Source organism: Bombus flavifrons, chromosome 17 (genome assembly GCF_040668555.2).
Source record: "Bombus flavifrons isolate JBK064 chromosome 17, iyBomFlav1_principal, whole genome shotgun sequence".
Taxonomy (NCBI): Eukaryota; Metazoa; Arthropoda; class Insecta; order Hymenoptera; family Apidae; genus Bombus; species Bombus flavifrons.
The window spans coordinates 5,506,367-5,528,081 of NC_138458.1; the positions used below are offsets into that span (position 1 = coordinate 5,506,367).

General features: G+C 37.7%; 1 protein-coding gene and 1 long non-coding RNA gene across 12 annotated transcripts in view; one reads left to right on the forward strand and one right to left on the reverse strand.

The window, feature by feature from the left end:
* Positions 1–21,715, forward strand: part of Nrx-1 (neurexin 1) — a 629,819-nt gene that overhangs the window by 329,671 nt on the left and 278,433 nt on the right. For all 11 annotated transcript variants that reach the window (XM_069131031.1, XM_069131033.1, XM_069131034.1 and 8 more), the window contains one exon: positions 10,993–11,019. In XM_069131031.1, coding sequence (XP_068987132.1) covers positions 10,993–11,019 — 27 coding nt within the window. The remainder of the gene's footprint in view (positions 1–10,992; positions 11,020–21,715) is intronic.
* The window catches only part of LOC138188896 (uncharacterized), a 109,969-nt gene that overhangs the window by 29,942 nt on the left and 58,312 nt on the right, over positions 1–21,715 (reverse strand). Inside the window, exon 2 of the long non-coding RNA XR_011175734.1 lies at positions 1,989–2,084. This is a non-coding gene — a long non-coding RNA (uncharacterized LOC138188896). The remainder of the gene's footprint in view (positions 1–1,988; positions 2,085–21,715) is intronic.

Here is a 21,715-nt window from a genome sequence, read left to right on the forward strand (position 1 = left end):
CGGTCTCGTGAGGAAAAATCTCTGGAATCTTAGCCGTCGATCGCGTGTGTACGCCCCAGGTGGCTGCAGCTTCCGGCGTGAACGCTAATGCAAGTCGCAGCGCGTGCGACGAAGAGGGCAAAGAGATTGGATGTCTAGACACCCCCACCATCGCGCAGGTGAATTCTAGACAAACTGTACTCGTTAAAGGTGAGAACAGTACTCGGAGGGTGTGCGCAGGGTGGAGTAGGTGCACGCGTGTCACTCGCAGGCCAAGCGAAAGCTACGTCTCGTTTGCGGAGGTTTGAGGAGTTGGCATTGAATGGGAATGAGTAGGGTTGTTGCTTGCTCTGGTTATACGTTTATATGTGTGTGTGTGTGTGTGATATACAGTTATTAAATATATAATTGGCATTGTGCGTGTAATATTTGTGAGATTATTGAGCGATTGGTTGAATAGTGAAACAGGAATGGCGTGTGTGACATATGTTTGGACGTGTTTGATGGGAGTTTGGTTTGTGGAAGTTTGAAATTGTAATTGCGTTGAAAGAAATTAGAAGGACCAAGGTACATTGAGTAAGATGTGTACATTGTAGTTAATTGTTAGAACAATGCAGTGAGATGAGCTCATTCCTTTAACGAGTTTCTAGTAGGATTGATTGTATCAGGACATGTGAATTGGTTGCAACTAGTTTCTGTTTTATGTGATGGATTATGTCGTAATATGTTTATCCATCAATATATGCAGCAATAATAATTATTCCTTAGCAAAATGTGTTAGGTTATTCTATAGAGCAATGTTTGTGAGATTATTGAGCGATTGGTTGAGTAGTGAAAGAGGAATGGCGTGTGTGACAGATGTTTGGTCGTATTTGATGGGAGTTTGGCTTGTGGAAGTTTGAAATTGTAATTGCGTTGAAAGAAATTAGAAGGACCAAGGTACATTGAATAAGATGTGTACATTGTAGTTAATTGTTAGAACAATGCAGTGAGATGAGCTCATTCCTTTAACGAGTTTCTAGTAGGATTGATTGTATCAGGACATGTGAATTGGTTGCAACTAGTTTCTGTTTTATGTGATGGATTATGTCGTAATATGTTTATCCATCAATATATGCAGCAATAATAATTATTCCTTAGCAAAATGTGTTAGGTTATTCTATAGAGCAATGTTTGTGAGATTATTGAGCGATTGGTTGAGTAGTGAAAGAGGAATGGCGTGTGTGACAGATGTTTGGTCGTATTTGATGGGAGTTTGGCTTGTGGAAGTTTGAAATTGTAATTGCGTTGAAAGAAATTAGAAGGACCAAGGTACATTGAGTAAGATGTGTACATTGTAGTTAATTGTTAGAAAAATGCAGTGAGATGAGGTCATTCCTTTAACGAGCTTCTAATAGGATTGATTGTATCAGGACATGTGAATTGGTTGCAACGAGTTTCTGTTTTATGTGATGAATTATGTCGTAATATGTTTATCTATCAATATATGTAGCAATAATAATTATTCCATAGCAAAATGTGTTAGGTTATTCTATAGAGATATCCAAAGAAAGTGCTGGTGCAATCTTATTATTTCTTATCTTTATATCTCGTGATGAACCCTTAAACTTTGGAATAAATATTTTTCTCGGACAATTATCGGAATAAATTCATATCAAACGAATACTTCATCTGTCGAATAATTAAAACTGTTATCCGTAGCAAATTATTTTCTACATTCGTTCGAATAATAATTCCAGAATTATTGAAATAATAATACGAACAATTGATTGTTTTCGATCAATTTTGTACAAGTTTGTACAGATACTATTTTTACTTTAATTTACCACGTGAACAATTTGAAATGATAAATTTTCTAATCTGGCATTTGAAGAAAGTTAATTATAAAAGCAAAAAACAACTGAGCAATGAACATTGAAATATTTAAATATTATACATCATTTTCATTTCGATCACATTTATGTTCAGGTAAATTCCACAAAATTTGATTTTTTATTTTTACTCGTTACTTGATATTCCAATCAAACCACTGGCTTGCTCAGCAACGTTGTCGGTCGAGTACCACAGCTGCGCTCGTTCGCTGGAAACGCCACGCATCTCCGCATCTATGGAAAGAAAGCAGTTGGATCTACACCAATCGTCAAACTTATTACCATCCTGTTGCAAATCAGACGCATCGCGAGATTTAATTTCAAGAGATAATTGAAGATAATCCGTAGAAACTGTCCACTTCTCGTCTGAATTTGTCCGGTACAAACGCCATACTTAAACAATCGTTATTTCTACAACTCTTAAAACTCTTCTTATCTGGCAATCTCTCAGCGCCAGGATTCTGTTCGCGAGCTAAAAACCGCGACTACGACCTCCGTACCATAAAGAGTACGTATATCAGTGTTTTTCCATGTGAAACGACTGCTGCAGCGTTGAAGCCGCGCTTTCCTCTCGTCCGCGTCTCCGTATTTCCCGTGTCAACCATTTTTCACCTTCTTACATAATTACCCGAACGAGAAAAATCTCCGCTCGTTCTATCGCGCGCGCGTTACGTAAGAGGCGTCGCTATTTCGTTGCTTCGTTGGATGGATTTTGCCTCGAGGGAGGAAAACTGGCCGAAGATGGCACAGTTCGATACGATATTGCCAGGTATTCCGTGAGTTTGCCGCGTCGCGACGACGAAGGATACGTATCGATGCATAAGTTGAAGCCGAGTTGGTGCACGTTGATTTATAGTTGGCCGAGCGCGCACCACGGCCACACACGCTACCGAAATATCCCTTTTCCGGTCTCTTTCTGGATGGATGTGTCACCAGGCGTGCGGCTCTCAGCCATTGCTTCCGGTCGTCGCGCTTCTCCTCGGGCATAAAGAAGCTGCGGGGAGCGAGATGCGACGATAACTGTGGCTCTCGAGGGCGACAGAGACGCGCACACAGAGATTGCCACTCGGGCCGGAATATACATTGCGAATGTATATGCCGGACCAATGACACGCGAGAGATCGCGCAATCTGTCTTTTCGAGGCGCGGCTTTAACTTGTAACTTGGGTATCAGGGGATGTTCGGGCTGCAGCATCTGTTCGCTTCAGCCACCTCAAGGTTAGCTTTCGGATGGCGGATCTGAAGGAAGTTTGGTTTATTGAGTGGAGAGCCGACGGTCTACGACATGCGACGTTTCGGCCGCTTTCTAAAGGACACGTCTTTCCTACCAGCGGACTACGAATTCGTACGCTTTTGTGGCACATGCGAAAAGTAGGAAAATGTGTGCCAGATGTAGGTAGCGTGGAAAATATACAGATTATCTGCGACACGATACTTGTTACGGTGTTTGCACCAGGGAAATATTTATTCGAATATTTCTATCCCTATTTTTGGGTCTATTTTCGCATATTTTTCATCATAAATATTTGAATTTGTAGAAACGCAGTCTGAGTATGACGCGTTGCTATTAACCAATCGATAATAATCGGTATATAACCAGTTAAACAGTTAGCTGTTGCGTCGTCTTTGAAAAGCGCGTGACAAAAAGTAACGATGACGAGTATACTCGTCAAACACAGAGTATGCGTGGCTATTGCAATATAACATCAAGTTGTAACGAAACGACTGTTTCGTTTTTTAATTTGATTACCAACAGAGCTCGTCGTAACACAAAATAGACTCTTCTCTTCGTGACGAGTATACTCGTCAAACACAGAATATGCGTGACTATTGCAATATAACATCAAGTTGTAACGAAACGACTGTTTCGTTTTTTAATTTGATTACCAACAGAGCTCGTCGTAACACAAAATAGACTCTTCTCTTCGTGACGAGTATACTCGTCAAACACAGAATATGCGTGACTATTGCAATATAACATCAAGTTGTAACGAAACGACTGTTTCGTTTTTTAATTTGATTACCAACAGAACTCGTCGTAACACAAAATAGACTCTTCTCTTCGTGACGAGTATACTCGTCAAACACAGAATATACGTGACTATTGCAATATAACATCAAGTTGTAACGAAACGACTGTTTCGTTTTTTAATTTGATTACCAACAGAGCTCGTCGTAACACAAAATAGACTCTTCTCTTCGTGACGAGTATACTCGTCAAACACAGAATATGCGTGACTATTGCAATATAACATCAAGTTGTAACGAAACGACTGTTTCGTTTTTTAATTTGATTACCAACAGAACTCGTCGTAACACAAAATAGACTCTTCTCTTCGTGACGAGTATACTCGTCAAACACAGAATATACGTGACTATTGCAATATAACATCAAGTTGTAACGAAACGACTGTTTCGTTTTTTAATTTGATTACCAACAGAGCTCGTCGTAACACAAAATAGACTCTTCTCTTCGTGACGAGTATACTCGTCAAACACAGAATATGCGTGACTATTGCAATATAACATCAAGTTGTAACGAAACGACTGTTTCGTTTTTTAATTTGATTACCAACAGAGCTCGTCGTAACACAAAATAGACTCGTCTCTTCGTGACGAGTATACTCGTCAAACACAGAATATGCGTAGCTATTGCAATATAAAATTAAGTTGCAAGGAAACGACTGTTACCTACAGGGCTCGTCGAAACACAAAATAGTGTCGTCTCTTCGTGACGAGTATACTCGTCAAAAACAGTAACTAGTTAACGTATAGTTAACTATACGACGAATATGAATAATTATAGTTAAATGAAAACCGAAATAAAGTAAATGTGTATACGTGTAACGCTTTCACAAACTAACACACGTTTTTTGCAACTATTACATCGTTATAAATAATGAAATTGATTACGCTGCTGCGCACAGATTAGTCTCTGTATGAACTATAATTACATAGCAATAATACGGCAGATAATATGTGTATCTCTCTCGTCTCTGTCATTAGTGATTAATTATGTATATTTGACATTAAAACGTAAATGAATGTGCGATTATACCGCAGGATAATAATTCTAAATGTAATTAATTAACGGTATTAGTACACGATCAACGGGGCTTATCGCGTCAGTTAATGATATTTGATAAATCAGTATCGAACGTCACGTAAACCATTAAACACTATATTTGGAATCGATAAATTTGTTAAAAATAAGCAATGTAAAAAGTGAATTGGAAATCTGGCTACGTTAGGAAATTAAAGATAAATCGTAATTAAATAATTGTAATTAAATAACCGAGTATAAAAGACAGCTGTAACGTCGATGACTTGAAAATTGCTCAACTCTTATTACATTAAACCCTTAGCTTTTTAACTGTCACGTGCTAACGTATATAGTTTAGTTGTGTTACGATGTGGAATATTTTTCACGCTTTTATCATACTTGTTTTATAGTGCTTTCTCATGCTGTCCATGTACTTTTAAGATACGACAAGCTTCCACGTTCTAAAATATAAGATACAGTACAGCAACGTTAGTACAACAAGTTCTTAGTCGCGTTATTAAATATTATTATTATTATTTATTTATTAATTATTATCATTATTATTATATTAAGTCGCAATAAACTACTTTGCATCAGAGTTACTTTACAGCATTTTGTTCAAATTATTTCGAATTAATATCTAATATAATTAACGGAATGGATTGATATCAGTGAACATAGCGAAAATAATTTTTTCCTGGAATAATTACTTCTTGTCCGTAACAAATTATTTTCTATATTCGTTCGAATAAGGATCGCAGAATTATTGGAATAATAATACGAGTAATTGTTTGTTTCCACTTAATTTTCTACAAATATATACCGATACAGTTCCGAGTATTAATTTATCAGACGAATAATTCACCGAGCAACGGTAAACTTTCTAATCTGGCATTTGCAAAAAGTTAATTATAGAAGCCAATATCGCAACAACTGGACAACGAAACTTGAAAATATATACCTCGCATACGATGTAACACAGAAATATTTATCCATAATGTATCACTTTATTCGAACGAGTTATGCGATTAAATTTCTCTCCGACTAAATTCTTATTCCAGTAAATACTCGTTCGATCGGATATCTATCCATCGATGGTGAATAAAACTTCGATTCTTTATTTCTATCCGTTGTTTGTTCCAATTTAATTTTAATACGTAGCGTACATATTTGTACTTAGCTTTTCTCATGTTTCTTTCTATTCGAATCTTTTAACTTGTCGCGCAAACGAACATCGAATTATCGATGTTTAAAGCCATAGGTTTCTCCTTTAAGCGCCCTGTACAATTCCTTACAAGCGAACAATTATATTCATATTAAGTCTGACTGACTTTCAATAAACGGATTACTCGCTGTACCTTAACGCGATAGTTTCCCGAAATAAGAAAAATTTCCAACAACTTTAACAAGCCCTGGCGTACATGCACACGCCTCACAGAGCTTGATTTGCCAGTTATCACGTAACTACCGCCACGACCAGGCAACTTGGTAAGTCCATTGTTCGCCTCTGATCGGTTATCCGCTTCGCTGGCGGCCGATTAAATTCGCTGATCAACTCGCGACGATAAAGTTCGGTCAAGTTCATTACGTTTCGGAGAAAGGACTTTCATTAAAACGTGGAAAGCCAGCGGTATTCGGGCAACGCTTCCAACCAGCAACCATTGTTATTACCGCGATGCTACTTTTCCTTTAATCCGCTCGATTTTTATTTCGCCCCATTGCGATCGACCAGGCGACAGAAAAAGAGAGTATCTCATTCCCAAGTTTTAATATCGCATCTTGGATTTTTAATATCCGATCGTTTTACCACGTATGTAAATATGAAACCGGAATTTTTGTATAGAAAATACACGTTTATTGTATGAAAATGATTAAAAATATTTTATGCGAAGTATTGCCCATCGCTAGCTATACATTTTTCCCACCTGTCTGGCAATTGGTGGATGCCACGCCAGAAAAACTGTCGCTCTTTTGAGGCAAACCAGTCATCGAGCCATTTTCGTACATTTTCGTAAGAAGTGAAGTGCTGGTCAGAAAGTGCGTGTCCCATCGATGCAAATAAATAGTAATCGGACGGAGCCAAGTCTGGTGAGTAAGCCGCGTGCGAAAGTATTTCCCAACTGAACGCTTCGATCGTTTCCTTGACCGGTTTTGCTTGCGATGGTGCATTATCATGAAGCAAAATTACTTTGTGTTGCCTTTTTTGATATTCTGGTCGTTTTTCACGCAAAGATTGATTCAAATCGATCATTTGTTGTCGGCAGCGCTCAGTATTAACGGTTTCGCCAGGTTTTAACAGCTCATAATAGATCACACCCTTCTGATCCCACCAAACACAGAGCATTGTCTTCCATCCATAGCGATTTGGTCTTGTAGTCGATGTCGCTGGTTCGCCTGGAGCTACCCATGATCTTTCACGCTTAGGATTCTCAAAATATATCCACTTTTCTTCGCCAGTCACAATTCGGTGGAGAAATGACTTTCTTTTGTATCTGGCGAGCAGCATTTCGCAAGTGGTTTTTCGGTTTTCCTGCTGTCTTTCATTCAGTTCATGTGGAACCCATTTTCCCACCTTCTGGATCTTTCCCATGGCTTTCGAACGTATGGAGACGGCTTCTCGTGTCACGTTTAATTGATCAGCGAGTTTTTGTTGCGTTTGAGCGTCATCCTCATCCAGCAATGCTTGCAATTCGCTGTCTTGAAACTTTTTCGGTGGTCTTCCACGTTCTTCGTTCCTCGCGTCAAAATTGCCACTTCTGAATTTTTTAAACCGCTCAAAGCACTGTGATTTACCAAGAGCATGCTCACCGTAAGCTTCGACAAGCATTCGATGCGATTCTGTAGCAGTTTTCTTCAAATGGTAACAGAAAATCAATGCTGTCCGCAAATCGTAGTTTCCAGGCACAAAATTTGACATGTTCAACGCTATTACAAACTATACTGTTGTATGAAACTTGTATTGTTCTGAGTGGAAAATGTTTGTGAGATGTCAACAAAGACTTTTGGCATCAATGACGCAGTTTAGTGATAACTACATTATCAGCTAGGGCCATCTATAGGCAAATTCCGGTTTCATACTTGCAGAACTGATAACTGTGTAGCGAGATAGCGGACGATGCGAATGGTCGTTTCATTGACAAAGTTGTATTGCATCTGGTCGTGTTTCTTCGATTTCTATCTGTCAGTCTTTCGTTTAATAGACAATTTTCTCGTACTTTGTCTCGGCTCGCGATTCTTTACAGTCAGAATTTTTATTCCCGCGAAGAATCTTTCGAACAGCTGATCGTATCGCGTAGCGAGGTTTCCGGTGAATTTTTCAGGATTTTTCCACGCTGTTTGGGAGCTTGCAATGGTAAAACAATTAGGCGTCGATATGAACGAGCTTGCTTGCTTGTCCACGGGAAATAGGAAAATTGCAAGGGGAATGGAAAATATCCAACAAATGTAATTTTCTAATTTCCCGTTTGCAGTGGTATTTTCGTGCAGATGAAATGCGTAAGAAGAAGCACGAGGGGGTGAAATTTCTTTAGTTTAAAAGTCGACGGTAGACGTATAATAGAAACGAGTAACAGGGGGGAAAAAGCAGGGGAACGAGAATGAAAATAGTGAAACGAGCTTCCCATTTTCTCTAGCTCTTTCGATTAAGAATAAAGTCATTTACTCGCAGCAATAAGATATGTTAAAGAAGGGAAAGCAGAAGGTGGAGAGAAACGCGTTTACTTATTTTTAATGGCCTATGTTCTCCTTGATTTATTCTCCGGATGGCGGATCTGAACGTTAATTAACATTTAACGAAACAGTTTTCTGCAATGTAAAATGCTCTCTCGGCCTTGACCCAACAGATTTCGCTCGTTAAATTAAAATTCAACGAACTTGTCTCGGCTTAATTCTCCTTATTTGCGAGGAGCGCGAGAGTGAGAGTTGAAACTGAAACGGGGACAATTCGTTATACGAAGAAACGTCGGAAATTGGGTCAACTGGAACCAATTTAATAAGATCGATACACGGTGAATCGCACGATCTTTGCATTTCTCTTTCATCAAACGCTTGTAGCGAATTAAATTTCATGGCTGATCGTAAAATACTGTGCGTAAAATCACTTTAAATTGAGCAACCTCGATCGCTTCGAACTCTTTTACACTGCCAGACGATCCGTGCAACGTAAGAATATTAATCGTTTCGCCTTTGGAATGAAAAATGTCTCATTTACAGTTCATTTACATTTATTAATATTTACTACTATTATTATTATTATTAATACTACGTCTATGAAGAAGAACATTTAACAAATAACGACAGAAGAAAATGACAAAATCTACGCGTACTGAATCGCAGCCGCTTGGTCGCTGCTGTGCAAAGCCTTCGATTACGTGTCAACATTTACGAAGCTACGCTTGTACAACGTTTTTCTTATCTCCACTCGTACGATACCCTGACACCGTTTTCCTAAGAAGAACTGGGACACCGTGTATTTTTTAAGCAACTGCCTCAAACCGTGCTGTTCCTATATTCGCGTCTAATTCCGGCCGACCTAGAAAGTCTGGCGTTTTAAAATCGTCCCACCACCCTCCTGTCCCATCCCCTTTGCCAGACGAAAGTTACAAAATGGAGGATCGCGAGGAATTTAAAAGAGCGCGCCATTAGCAAAAGCGTGCGAGCGACGACGCTCGAAGACAAGTCAGCTCGGTTATCTAATTCCACGGTGGTGGTGTACACACAAGTTCGGTCGCTGTAACGTCGAGGAATACGTAAAACGGCCGATCTCCTCTTTTTCTTTTCTTTCGAGCATCGCGAAACTTCTTATGATAATCAGGACGAAAGTTTTTCGTAGAGAAGCTCCTGCAGGCTCTTCGCCTAGCGACCAGCTCCTCGAAGAGCTTCCTTATTCCTTCGTCGTCGACGTTTCTGTCTGCAGACGACTTTTGAATTTCAATTCGCTCGCTGCCCTCTTTCCACTCGAGCTGTGCAGCTTGTTTTTAAAAGATTAGGCGTACACGGATCTCTTTAATTAAAATGTTCTTCCGCAGTATCTATATATATATATATATGTAGGAGACGAAGTTTGGTCATTTTCTTCATTCCATCTTTGTATTTAATCATCGTTTCGTGACGATTTGCACAGCACGAGTTTACTCGGCCGATCAGGAAATTTACTTGCAAAATTCCTTTTCTTCTATTGTCAAACTTGCTCCAGTTACTTGAGAGAAGCAACTACTATTGGTAGTTTGTTATTTGTACTTGTAAAGTCTGAATAATAATATTCGTTCTGATTGTACGAGAGATGACACTATGTTCGTCGAATTAGGAACATTTAAAGCTTCCAATATTTTCCATTCGATGGTTCAATTGAAAGACGCGAACGAACTCTGATAGAATTTATTAATTGTACGTGTTTGATAATATTATTATTCCAATATTATTAGAATTATTCCAACTTGATGACTGAACACCACGTTAACGCTAGAGCTGCGACCATGATCGACCTAAACGAGGGTTGGCACATTTATAAAATTGTAGAACCAGACGTTTTGATTGCTGTGGCATTTCTAGCGATTCAGCGATCGAGCCGCAATTTTTCTGATAACTGATATCGTTTTATCGAATGATACGCGGTAAACATTTGAAAAACGCGTGGCAAGTTGCTGGTTAATTGGGGTCCGATAAACAAAGTGCAGGACTCCTGTACACTTTGACAAGTACCAGTCATTTTCACTGCTATTGGTATAAGTACCCTGATACAAAATTATTTTCAGTTTGAATACATAAAAACAAAATAAAATTCATTATATTATTCTTTCAGTTATCGTTGCAAAAGTCATTACGTTGCAACACAAAGTAAGAATTCGAAAATAAAATGGTAAAACCAGTCGGTTTGACTGGTGTGGTAGTTCTAGTGTTAAACACTATTATTTCTACATTGTATCATATTTATGATATTATGAAGTCATTGGACTGGCCATAATCAAAAAGAGGCTTCCAGTGTGTGGGAATATTCGGTACGATGATCCGATCTCGAAGTTGGATATCCAATTATTTATCGCTGTGCTATTTCGCTTGGTATTCCAACGATTGATCGTTCCTTTCTGCTTTCTGTTTCAGATATCCTCCATCACCAGCTTCTGCAGGGTGAGTAGCTACTCGTCTGCCGATTTATTGGATATTGATTCATTCGCGCTTTCTCTTAAGTACGGAGAGCAATTGCCTGCCCTTATTCGTTTCCTTCCTTTTTTCTTTTCTTTTTTTTTTTTTTTTCTTAATTTGTGTGCAGACTGTGTGCGAAGGTTAGCGAACCGCGTTAAATTTATGACACGGATGAAAATGTTGCTATTATATGAATAAGTGGCCATATAGAAGGTCAATTATAGAAACCACTTTTGACGATTGCGTGTTTCCTCGCTGATCCGAACTTGAACGAAAACTTGGAGCAATCTGTGCTACGAACATGTTATAAATGTTCATGTGAAACTTGATAATTGATATTCCTGCTAATTCAGAATTGAAGAAATACCATTTCCACCAAACTAAAATCCATGTACGTTCTCTGCTATGTAATTTGTAGTAGCAAATAATAACGTGCAGGGTAGAAATAATACAAATGTATAGCACAATTTCTATACAATCTGAGTACCAGGTTTTTTATTACTTTGCTGCGTTTAGCAAATGAAGAAACCCATAAGCTGATGAAATTCAGGTATTTTTTCTATTTGCTTAACCGTCGGGATGCGGAGATCGGTAATCGTAGATGCGGAAGACGAGTGAGAGCGCCAAATAAAAGCTGCCGATCGATCGCAACCTCCAGTGTCTTGACATAAATTTCAAAATTAATCGACGGTTAAAAGCATCGGCTGCCCGTCGTTCGAAATATCGGTTTGACATATTTTCACTGAAAACGTCGATAAAGACAATACCTCGTACCTGCAGTCGGATCAGAGAACCTGGACGAGCCCATTAAATCGTTCGGTTTCCTTCGAGCAATAACCCTAAACGCAATCCTTGATCCCTTTCCTTAACAAGATTTCCCTCGTTCGATCAGGAAACGAAATGACGATCGTGTCCCTACATAACATAAGTTATATATATATATACACACACACATAAGTGGATGGTATATACAGTATCGTGTGCATAAATATTTGGACACCCGGTGTATGTGGCTGTGGTAGCAACGTACGAAACATACGAGAGATTCAACTTTTACATTGGCAGTATTTAATTGTAATAATTACTAGCTATATTTAATTATGACAATTAATAGCTGCACTTGTACAAATTTATTTATTTGTTTATTTATTTATTACACAGCAGGATTCATTTTTATAATAATTGTATAGAATATATAATTAAGTAGTATAAATAAAGTATAAATATAAATAAGTATAAAGTATAAAAATATATAAAAATATATAATTTTATAAAAATTGGTCAACTTGACACGAGTTAGGGTAGAAGACAATTATACATTTTGATGTGAAATATCGTTAAACTATTACAAAAATGAATCGCCCTGTACAATTATTCGAATCGTCTACGAACGAGGATGATACGACGATTGTACGTGTACTTTACGAATTTAATATAATTCAGCGTCACTGTCAACTTGACAAAAGTTAGGGTAGAAGACAATTATACATTTTGATGTGAAATATCGTTAAACTATTACAAAAATGAATCGCCCTGTATAATTATTCGAATCGTCTACGAACGAGGATGATACGACGATTGTACGTGTACTTTACGAATTTAATATAATTCAGCGTCACTGTCAACTTGACACAAGTTAGGGTAGAAGACAATTATACATTTTGATGTGAAATATCGTTAAACTATTACAAAAATGAATCGCCCTGTATAATTATTCGAATCGTCTACGAACGAGGATGATACGACGATTGTACGTGTACTTTACGAATTTAATATAATTCAGCATGACTGTCAACTTGACACGAGTTAGGGTAGAAGACAATTATACATTTTGATGTGAAATATCGTTAAACTATTACAAAAATGAATCGCCCTGTATAATTATTCGAATCGTCTACGAACGAGGATGATACGACGATTGTACGTGTACTTTACGAATTTAATATAATTCAGCGTCACTGTCAACTTGACACGAGTTAGGGTAGAAGACAATTATACATTTTGATGTGAAATATCGTTAAACTATTACAAAAATGAATCGTCCTGTATAATTATTCGAATCGTCTACGAACGAGGATGGTACGACGATTGTACGTGTACTTTACGAATTTAATATAATTCAGCATCACTGTCAACTTGACAAAAGTTAGGGTAGAAGACAATTATACATTTTGATGTGAAATATCGTTAAACTATTACAAAAATGAATCGCCCTGTACAATTATTCGAATCGTCTACGAACGAGGATGATACGACGATTGTACGTGTACTTTACGAATTTAATATAATTCAGCGTCACTGTCAACTTGACAAAAGTTAGGGTGGAAGACAATGCTTGACGAACACTCAGCGAGCGTTTGTATCAAATATCGATAGCATCTGAAATTCTCTGCTATATACAGTAGTTTTCGTGATAATATTCGACGATGTACAATGGACGCTGATAGTGACGAAATGATCAGATTAGTCGGAGAAAATGCACGGTTCGCTGGCCACGAAACTGCAACGGAGTCTGAATTCGCGATTCAAACGTTGCATTCGTATCACGAACTCTGACGAAACAATATCTTTATTGTATTTCGCTTGCTGCTTCACACATCTCCAACGATATAGATATACTTCGCCTACAGACAAAAGAAACGGCATCAGGCAAATTAGAATTAGCAGGTTCGAAATGCTTTGGCAACTTTGTACACGAAAACTCCACCACGATTTTTCGAAGATGAATTTAGAATATTTTCGAGAGCAACTTCAAGATAAATTTCAAATATTTGCCAGAAGAACGTCGTATGTAGAGGTATGTGTTATAAAACATAATTTGATCATTAAGTGGCACTGAGACCAAGTGACTCAACTCGAATCTAACTTAGATTATCGCAGTCAGACGTGGCTTACGACTCAACACTGCGAGCATTAATTTTGCGAGTTCAATAATATTTTTTTTATTATTATTTAATTTCTACTTTACAATTTGTCCAGCTGGACTAAATAATCGAAAGTATACTTGACAAATTTTCAGACACGATTTTCCCAAAAACCTTGAGCGAACAAATTTGGTCCCACATTTTCCTCTTATTTTTTCACAAGGAGTCGCCTCGTGGCCGCTTGTAGGTGTTACTAGGCCGCATCCTGTTGCACATTATTTATAACAATATTCTATAACAAGCCAACCCACCTTCCCTGGTCACTTGGAACCGCGAGAAATTCATTCCGACTCGACCATATCCTTGCAATCCTACCAAATACACGCGAAACACCCGCGGACTGTATCTGTTGCTAAAAAACGTTAGCAACTTGCTGATAAATTCTCAGCGAGATCCGACTCGCAGAGGGAAATTTCTAGCAGTTAAACTTTAGATTGGAATTTCTGGACGATGTTACGTTGCACGGGGAAAGGCGGAATTGTGGCGCGTTAGCAGAATAGAAGCCACGTGGCAGGAAATAAGAAGTTGACGAGGAAAGGATAGGAAGGATCGAAGGAACGTCTCGACTTCTCTCGTTGTATCCCTAGGGGGTGGCACAAGTCGAAGGATAAGAGGTCGCAGCCCGCGGACATAAGGAGATGGACGAGCGGGATCCTGTTAAAAATAGTCGCGATTTCTCGAAGGCACGAAAAAGTTTCTCGTGTGCCATCCTTTGACACTTGGAACGACAAAAGTACGATGGAAATCGTATAGAGAAGAGGAGATCGAATCCTTTAAAATGTTAGGCTATTCGTGGTGTTGGTGTTTTTTCCAAGCTGCTTTGAATATCTGCACGACGTGCTCTTACGATTCTCTGTTCCCTTTCGTTTCTTATTCTTTCTTCTCTTGTTTCCATACGATTCCATGTTTTAGTTCGAAAGTTATTTTAGTTTGCTTTCTGCTAACAAAGTGTCGAAAAAGTTACGCAATTAGAAAAAGAAGCTACCCGATGCGGACAAATTTGAAATTGGAGCGAGTTGTGAAATATTTTTTAATTCCAAGTTGATCAGCTGTTACGTCCAGTTTTGCAAACTTGCAAAGGCGAGATTTATGTGACTGTACCGCCGAGCCTAATTGGCTAATTGAAAAAGAAAATCACTATCACGAATACGTAGATTTATGGACGAAAGAGCGACAAATTTTCATATCTGTCGGATTTGGAAAAATTCTTCCTTTCCTCAACATAAATCTTGCATAATGGAAATTATTTTACTATGCTTGAAATTTTGCAAACTTTGCAATTATACGAACATATCGATGGGAATTTGGCCGAAACGAAGAGGAGAAAGATGCAAATTTAGGAAACAACTTCAGCTCGATAAAATACGAAACGTAAGTGCAGTGGATTTTTACGGAGGATGAAGAATCGTAGGATCCGAACGAAATAACGTGGCGTGAATTTTCCTAAAAACGCTTGTCATTTATTAAAACCTGATCGATAGAGTTTCCTTGGAACACTCGACCCTGACCGTGTCCAATAATACCACATTATTAATTTTTCACGGCAGGTTGAACTAAAGATGTCGAAAAAGGTAGCGAAGGTGTCGGTATCTCGTGCTTTCGAATTGCTTTCCCCAAGATCTACTTTCGAAATTGCTTTTTTCCCTCAGACCATCGAGGCTGAAAGGTTTCTTCTTTCGTCGTTTCCTTCTTATTCTTACGCTTGCCGGTGGTCTACCGGTGGACTTGACACTCTTAAATCACACGAGGTGCACGTTTCGAGAGTTGTTGGAAAATGGACGACGAAGATAGTCGGATGAAACAGTGGAAAAATAATACGATACGTAGAATTAAAATGCTGAAATTCTGATAATTCCATGTGTAACTTGTTATGTGTAATCTTAATTTGTAATAATTTAATATAAATAAAATGATTAGTTTTGGCGATTGCGTAATTTGGTCGAACCTCGAGACAGCTGTAATCGTCATTTTCATCATCGTTTTCAAACAGTTGGAAAATAATATCACGTAATCGTGACGTTGCTTTTGTAACAGTTCTACTTCTGTAGTCTACCATCGATTGATTCATAACAGTTTTGCTTGTATAAATATTATTCGCTAATTTATAATAATTCTATTTGAATATTCTACTGTTCGTTGATTTATGATAATTCTACTTGTATATTGTATCATTAATCTTCTGAAACGATTCTACTTGTGTAGTCTACCATCGATTGGTTTATAATAGTTTTGCTTGTATAACCATAATTCGTTGATTTATAATAATTCTATTTGAATATTCTACTGTTCGTTGATTTATGATAATTCTACTTGTATATTGTATTATTAATCTTCTAAAACGATTCTACTTGTATAATCTACTATCAATTGATTTATAATAGTTTTGTTTGTATAACCATAATTCGTTGATTTATAATAATTCTATTTGAATATTCTACTGTTCGTGGATTTATGATAATTCTACTTGTATATTGTATCATTAATCTTTTAAAACGATTCTACTTGTATAATCTACCATCGATTGATTTATAATAGTTTTGTTTGTATAACCATAATTCGTTGATTTATAATAATTCTATTTGAATATTTCACTGTTCGTTGATTTATGATAATTCTACTTGTATATTGTATTATTAATCTTCTAAAACGATTCTACTTGTATAATCTACTATCGATTGATTTATAATAGTTTTGCTTGTATAACCATAATTCGTTGATTTATAATAATTCTATTTGAATATTCTACTGTTCGTTGATTTATGATAATTCTACTTGTATATTGTATCATTAATCTTTTAAAACGATTCTACTTGTATAATCTACTATCGATTGATTTATAATAGTTTTGTTTGTATAACCATAATTCGTCGATTTATAATAATTCTATTTGAATATTCTACTGTTCGTTGATTTATGATAATTCTACTTGTATATTGTATCATTAATCTTTTAAAACGATTCTACTTGTATAATCTACTATCAATTGATTTAGAATAGTTTTGCTTGTATAACCATAATTCGTTGATTTTTAATAATTCTATTTAAATATTCTACTGTTCGTTGATTTATGATAATTCTACTTCTATATTGTATTATTAATCTTCTAAAACGATTCTATTTGTAGAATCTACTATCGATTGGTTAATTGTATCTGTTAATTGTACAATTTAGTCTAAGATCAATGAGAAAATAAGAAAATAGGAAAAGTTTGCAAATGGTTGAAAATAGTTAATTTTTCTTGTTCAACCAGCCGTGCTGTTTCCTTCTATTTTTTACGTAGAAATAGAAAATGTAGGGAAACTAGCGTAGCGTGACAAACAATTTAATCGGCGAAACTCGTTCGTCAAAAAATAAAAGGCTCAGATATACACCGAGATTCTTTTATCCGGTAAAACAAGAAGATTACATTTTCCTGCCGCTGTTGTACGAATTTTAACAAATTCCTCTGTTCCATCTGTTATCAAAGGGAACTATGTTCGTCGAATGTAAATAACTCGGTACGCTAGTGCGATGATCAAACGTACAAATATTCAAATTTATGATATATAATATTTTTCGATAACAACGTTAATTAACAGAAATTAATTGTACGTGACAGACATTATACGTCAGGCTGTGCGTAAATGGAAATGATAACGAATTTCGTACAGTTGCGTTAGAAGCGTACGATGTGACGTCATAATGGTTAATTTAGTGCACCGCGCATTTGTAATTCGTGAAAATTAAATTTACACATTTGCACGTATTAACATGACAAAACACGACGTTCATTTGACGTGGAAGAATTGCACGAAATTTTCTCAAAAGTTACATTCCTCCCAGAAACATTCACGCACTGTGCAAGCAACATATTTTTATCGAATAACAAATAATAAGCTATTTTTAACCAGGCAATTTTTATTTTATTCGCCGTTCAAACCAATTAGTTCATCAGACTTGTATTATTTTTTATGCATAATTTCATATCGATAATTAATTTATTCATTCGTTAAACGGTTAGCTGTTGCGACCTATTTGAAAAGCGTGTTCCTAAAACGTGTGGCAAAAAGTATACTCGTGAAACACAGCCAACTGCTTAATTCGCTGCTGACTTATTCGTCACATGTGAATACAATAAATAATTTTTAAAATTGAAATAATCTCAATTACCAGCGACAAACTTTCTCTCCACGCTAACGCGATACCATCAAAAGTAGCGAAACTATTCTGAAACTTCTATTTGTAACGTGGTTCTTACGCGATTTATATTTGCACGAGATCTATTGGGTCGGCAACTAAGTGATTGCGGACTTTGTTATTAGGTGATATTGACAAAACCCGCAATCACTTAGTTGCCAACCTAATGTATCTCGTAAGCACGCTGTTTGCAGCAGAGGTATGAGGCTGGAACATGGAAGAAAGACCAGATAGTATACAAAGAAGATATGTGAAATGGATCTTAGGTTTAGATATGACAACACCAAATTATATATTGATAGAAGAATGCAAGCTAACAGAAATCAAAGAGAAAGCACTAAGAAGAGCAGCAAGGTATGAAGGGAAAGCCATAGAATCAAAAAAGGAACTAGTAAAGGAGTACATAGAGGAAAGAGAGAGAAACTGGGGAAATGGCCAAGAAGGGAAAAGAGCAAGAAAGAGGAAGCAGGAACTAGAAGGGGTGAGAATTGGGGGGACACAGATGGAAGCAAGAGGAGAGCAAGAAAGGATGACAGTAGACCAAATTATAGAAGAAAGAAGAAAGAGAGAAGCAGAGGAGAGGGGGAAAGGATAAGGGAATCCAAATATAACATACGTTACAGAAAAATCGCCAAAGGAGAGTTACCAAAATACTTAGAAGGGAGGATGAAGCGGAAGGACAGAAAAATATTAGCAAGATTCGGATGTGCAAACGAGACCAAAGCAAGGGAATGCTGGAAAGAAGAGGAAGAAAAAAGATGCAGGCTATGTAAAAGGAGAAAAGAAGACCTGAGACATGTAATGGAAGAATGCGAAATAACGGGAGGACCAAAGGACACAGAAAACATACTAAACGAGACTGCAGAAGGACTAACAGAACTAAAAACGATAATAGAGAAGAGAAGGGCAATACGAGACGGGGAGGAACGACGATGAGGAAGCACAGCAAGCAGGCAAAAGCCCAAAAGTTGCCATAGTTTTGGAGACAGAATAATTAAGTGGGTGCAATATAATAGAGTGGATAAGAGGGGAGGTAGATATATAAGAAGCGAAATAGAGATGTAAAACCGAAAGCCAAAAACTAAGCAATAATAAATAATAATAAAATATATCTCGTAAGCAGTAAATAAAATTCTAAATGTTTATAGCATACGCGATAAACTGTACGTAAGGGAGGAGCAGAAGACTGGAAAAAGAACATCGCGCGAGATGGATTTTCAGTAAGGCGACTGGAATGATTCTATCGAAATTCATTTTATTAGTTTATCGGCTATTTTACTTGGACAAAAGTATACACGAAGCTGGCGTGTGTATTCTTGCGAACCTGTGGCATGGAAGCTTTCAATTTCGAGCGGCTAAACGTTTTTAATTTCACCGCAAAAAGCGCGGATGCCACACGCTCGTGTGACGGCCGAGCGACCCGGTTTGTACACACGTGCACGTCGGCCGAGCGCTATGAGTTTACGATGGAATAAATTAAATCAAAATGTAAATCGGTTTGCCGTTGAACCGTGTTTGGCCAGAAGTGGAAAACAGGCGAGCAAATGGCCCAGAAAGCAACGTGGGGACAAAAGACCGATCCAGATATGAAATATTCGCCAACAGAACCTTTCGATGCTTACGATTTGCCTCTCAAATTGCCAGGTAAATTCGCTTTTTAAGTAGAAGCTGGCGATTCGAATCCCGTGACAAAAATTCTGCTCTTTCGAGTTTTACGTATTTTTGTGCGGTGCCGTACGGTCCATAACAATTTTTCCACTTGCCCGATCTGACCTTTGGGAAGAAAAATCCGCTATGTTTAAAACTCGTCCATTTTTGTTCTAAAATATAGTTTGTTCTCAAACGTTAATGTTAACGTGTTTCGAGTATTCTGTTAATCGCGTGCCTTTCTTCTCGTAGATACAAAATCTCTTCGGAAAAAGAAAAATCGTATCAGCCACTAGGAAGTAAATGCGTGCCAGTTATCCGGGAAACTGGTTGAGAAATACGAGAGAAAATAGAAGAAAAGTAAATTGAAATTCTCATTTTTTGGCGCGAGAACCGGACAAGTCGAAGCGTCGAGAAAGATTTGCCAGGTACATTTTTGAAAAATCCCATTTCTTCCGTCAGTTGTCACGCTAATGGCTTTCTAAATCTAAGATCTCAACGTGGTTGTTTAAACAAGTCGCGTTTAATTCAGTTCTCTTCGTTTCGCCACGACTTTTAACATTTTCGACTTGTCCAGTTTCTGTTCAAAGCTGTTCATTTTATCAGCCATTTTTCAAGTATTGTAGTGTTATAGTTATTGTAGTTCTTGTTCCATCGTGATGAAACGAGGAAAGAAAGTTTCCAAAGCGCTGTTTAACAAGGACAAATCTATAAAGCAAACACGCGTTTAAGAATCAAAGAATTGTTAATTAGTAGCGAAACTGTACGAGAATTTATTCAGTGTTTGACGAAAGTCTTTGCCTTTCGAGGAAAAATGTCTCCTTGGCGCTAATTAAATTTCGCTACGATTAAAATTTCGTTGCAGCGAAGCTCTTAAACGATATTTCTTAAACATTTGGAAAGTTAGTTTAAAAATACAAAACGTAATTAATGTAACGAGAGTGGAGTTGTAAAAGTATCACGAGTTGTAATTCCGTGCGAACAACGTCTACAATTACGTTAGAAATTCCTTCTTATTCCATTCACTCTTTCAATTATCCAACGATTTAACATTTTTAATCAACTCTCTTCAGCTTCTCTCTTCTTTTTCTTTTTCTCTTTACCACCGAGCGTTGCTGCTCCGGTTGCGAGACACCTGGTTCCAAGGGGATAAATCACAGACATAAAGTAACGTGCGAATTCGTTAATTAATTTCCTTAAAACGATCCACAAAGCCGAGGACTGCCGGTTGTGCTTCGACAATTTTCAGTCACCGAGTACCTCGAATAACCGCGTCGCGATGCTTCGACGCGAAAGAAACGCTCAAAGCATCGGTCGTTTCGAAGGAAATGGAAAAGAGCCGTGACTGACGCGCTTCGCCTGCGCTTCACTGCCTCGCTCAACTCGCAGTCGCCGAGGAATTCACGAGTGAATGTAAAAATAACGGCCGACGATTTTCCAACTCGTGTCATTCCCGACTTTCCATAAAAAGGAATACGCATAATGAAACGACGACAGACTATACCACGCGCAAACTTACTGCAAATTCTCTCTATCAGCCGTCGTACGTAACAGAAAATAAAACAATATAGTTTCGTCACAATTTAATTTTATATTACAACAGCCACGCGTATCTCTGCGTTTGACGAAGAAATGGCAATGTTCTGCGTTTGACGAAGAAATGGCAATGTTCTGCGTTATGACGAGCGTGGTTTTCGCAGACGTCGCAAATTGGTGAACGTTATTTGACAAAACAATCTTTCAAACCGTTTCCACTTTATGCTACACTTTTGCCCAACCTCTTCGATGCTTTCATTAACTTTAACTCGAACAGGTCGCAGCGATGGACCACAGCGATGGACTTTTCCCCCTCGAGCCATGATTTTCCGCCGGTCTTCTTTTCTTTTTTCTTCCCTCTCTTTCTTTCTTTTTTTTCTTGGCAAGATTTCGCGAGC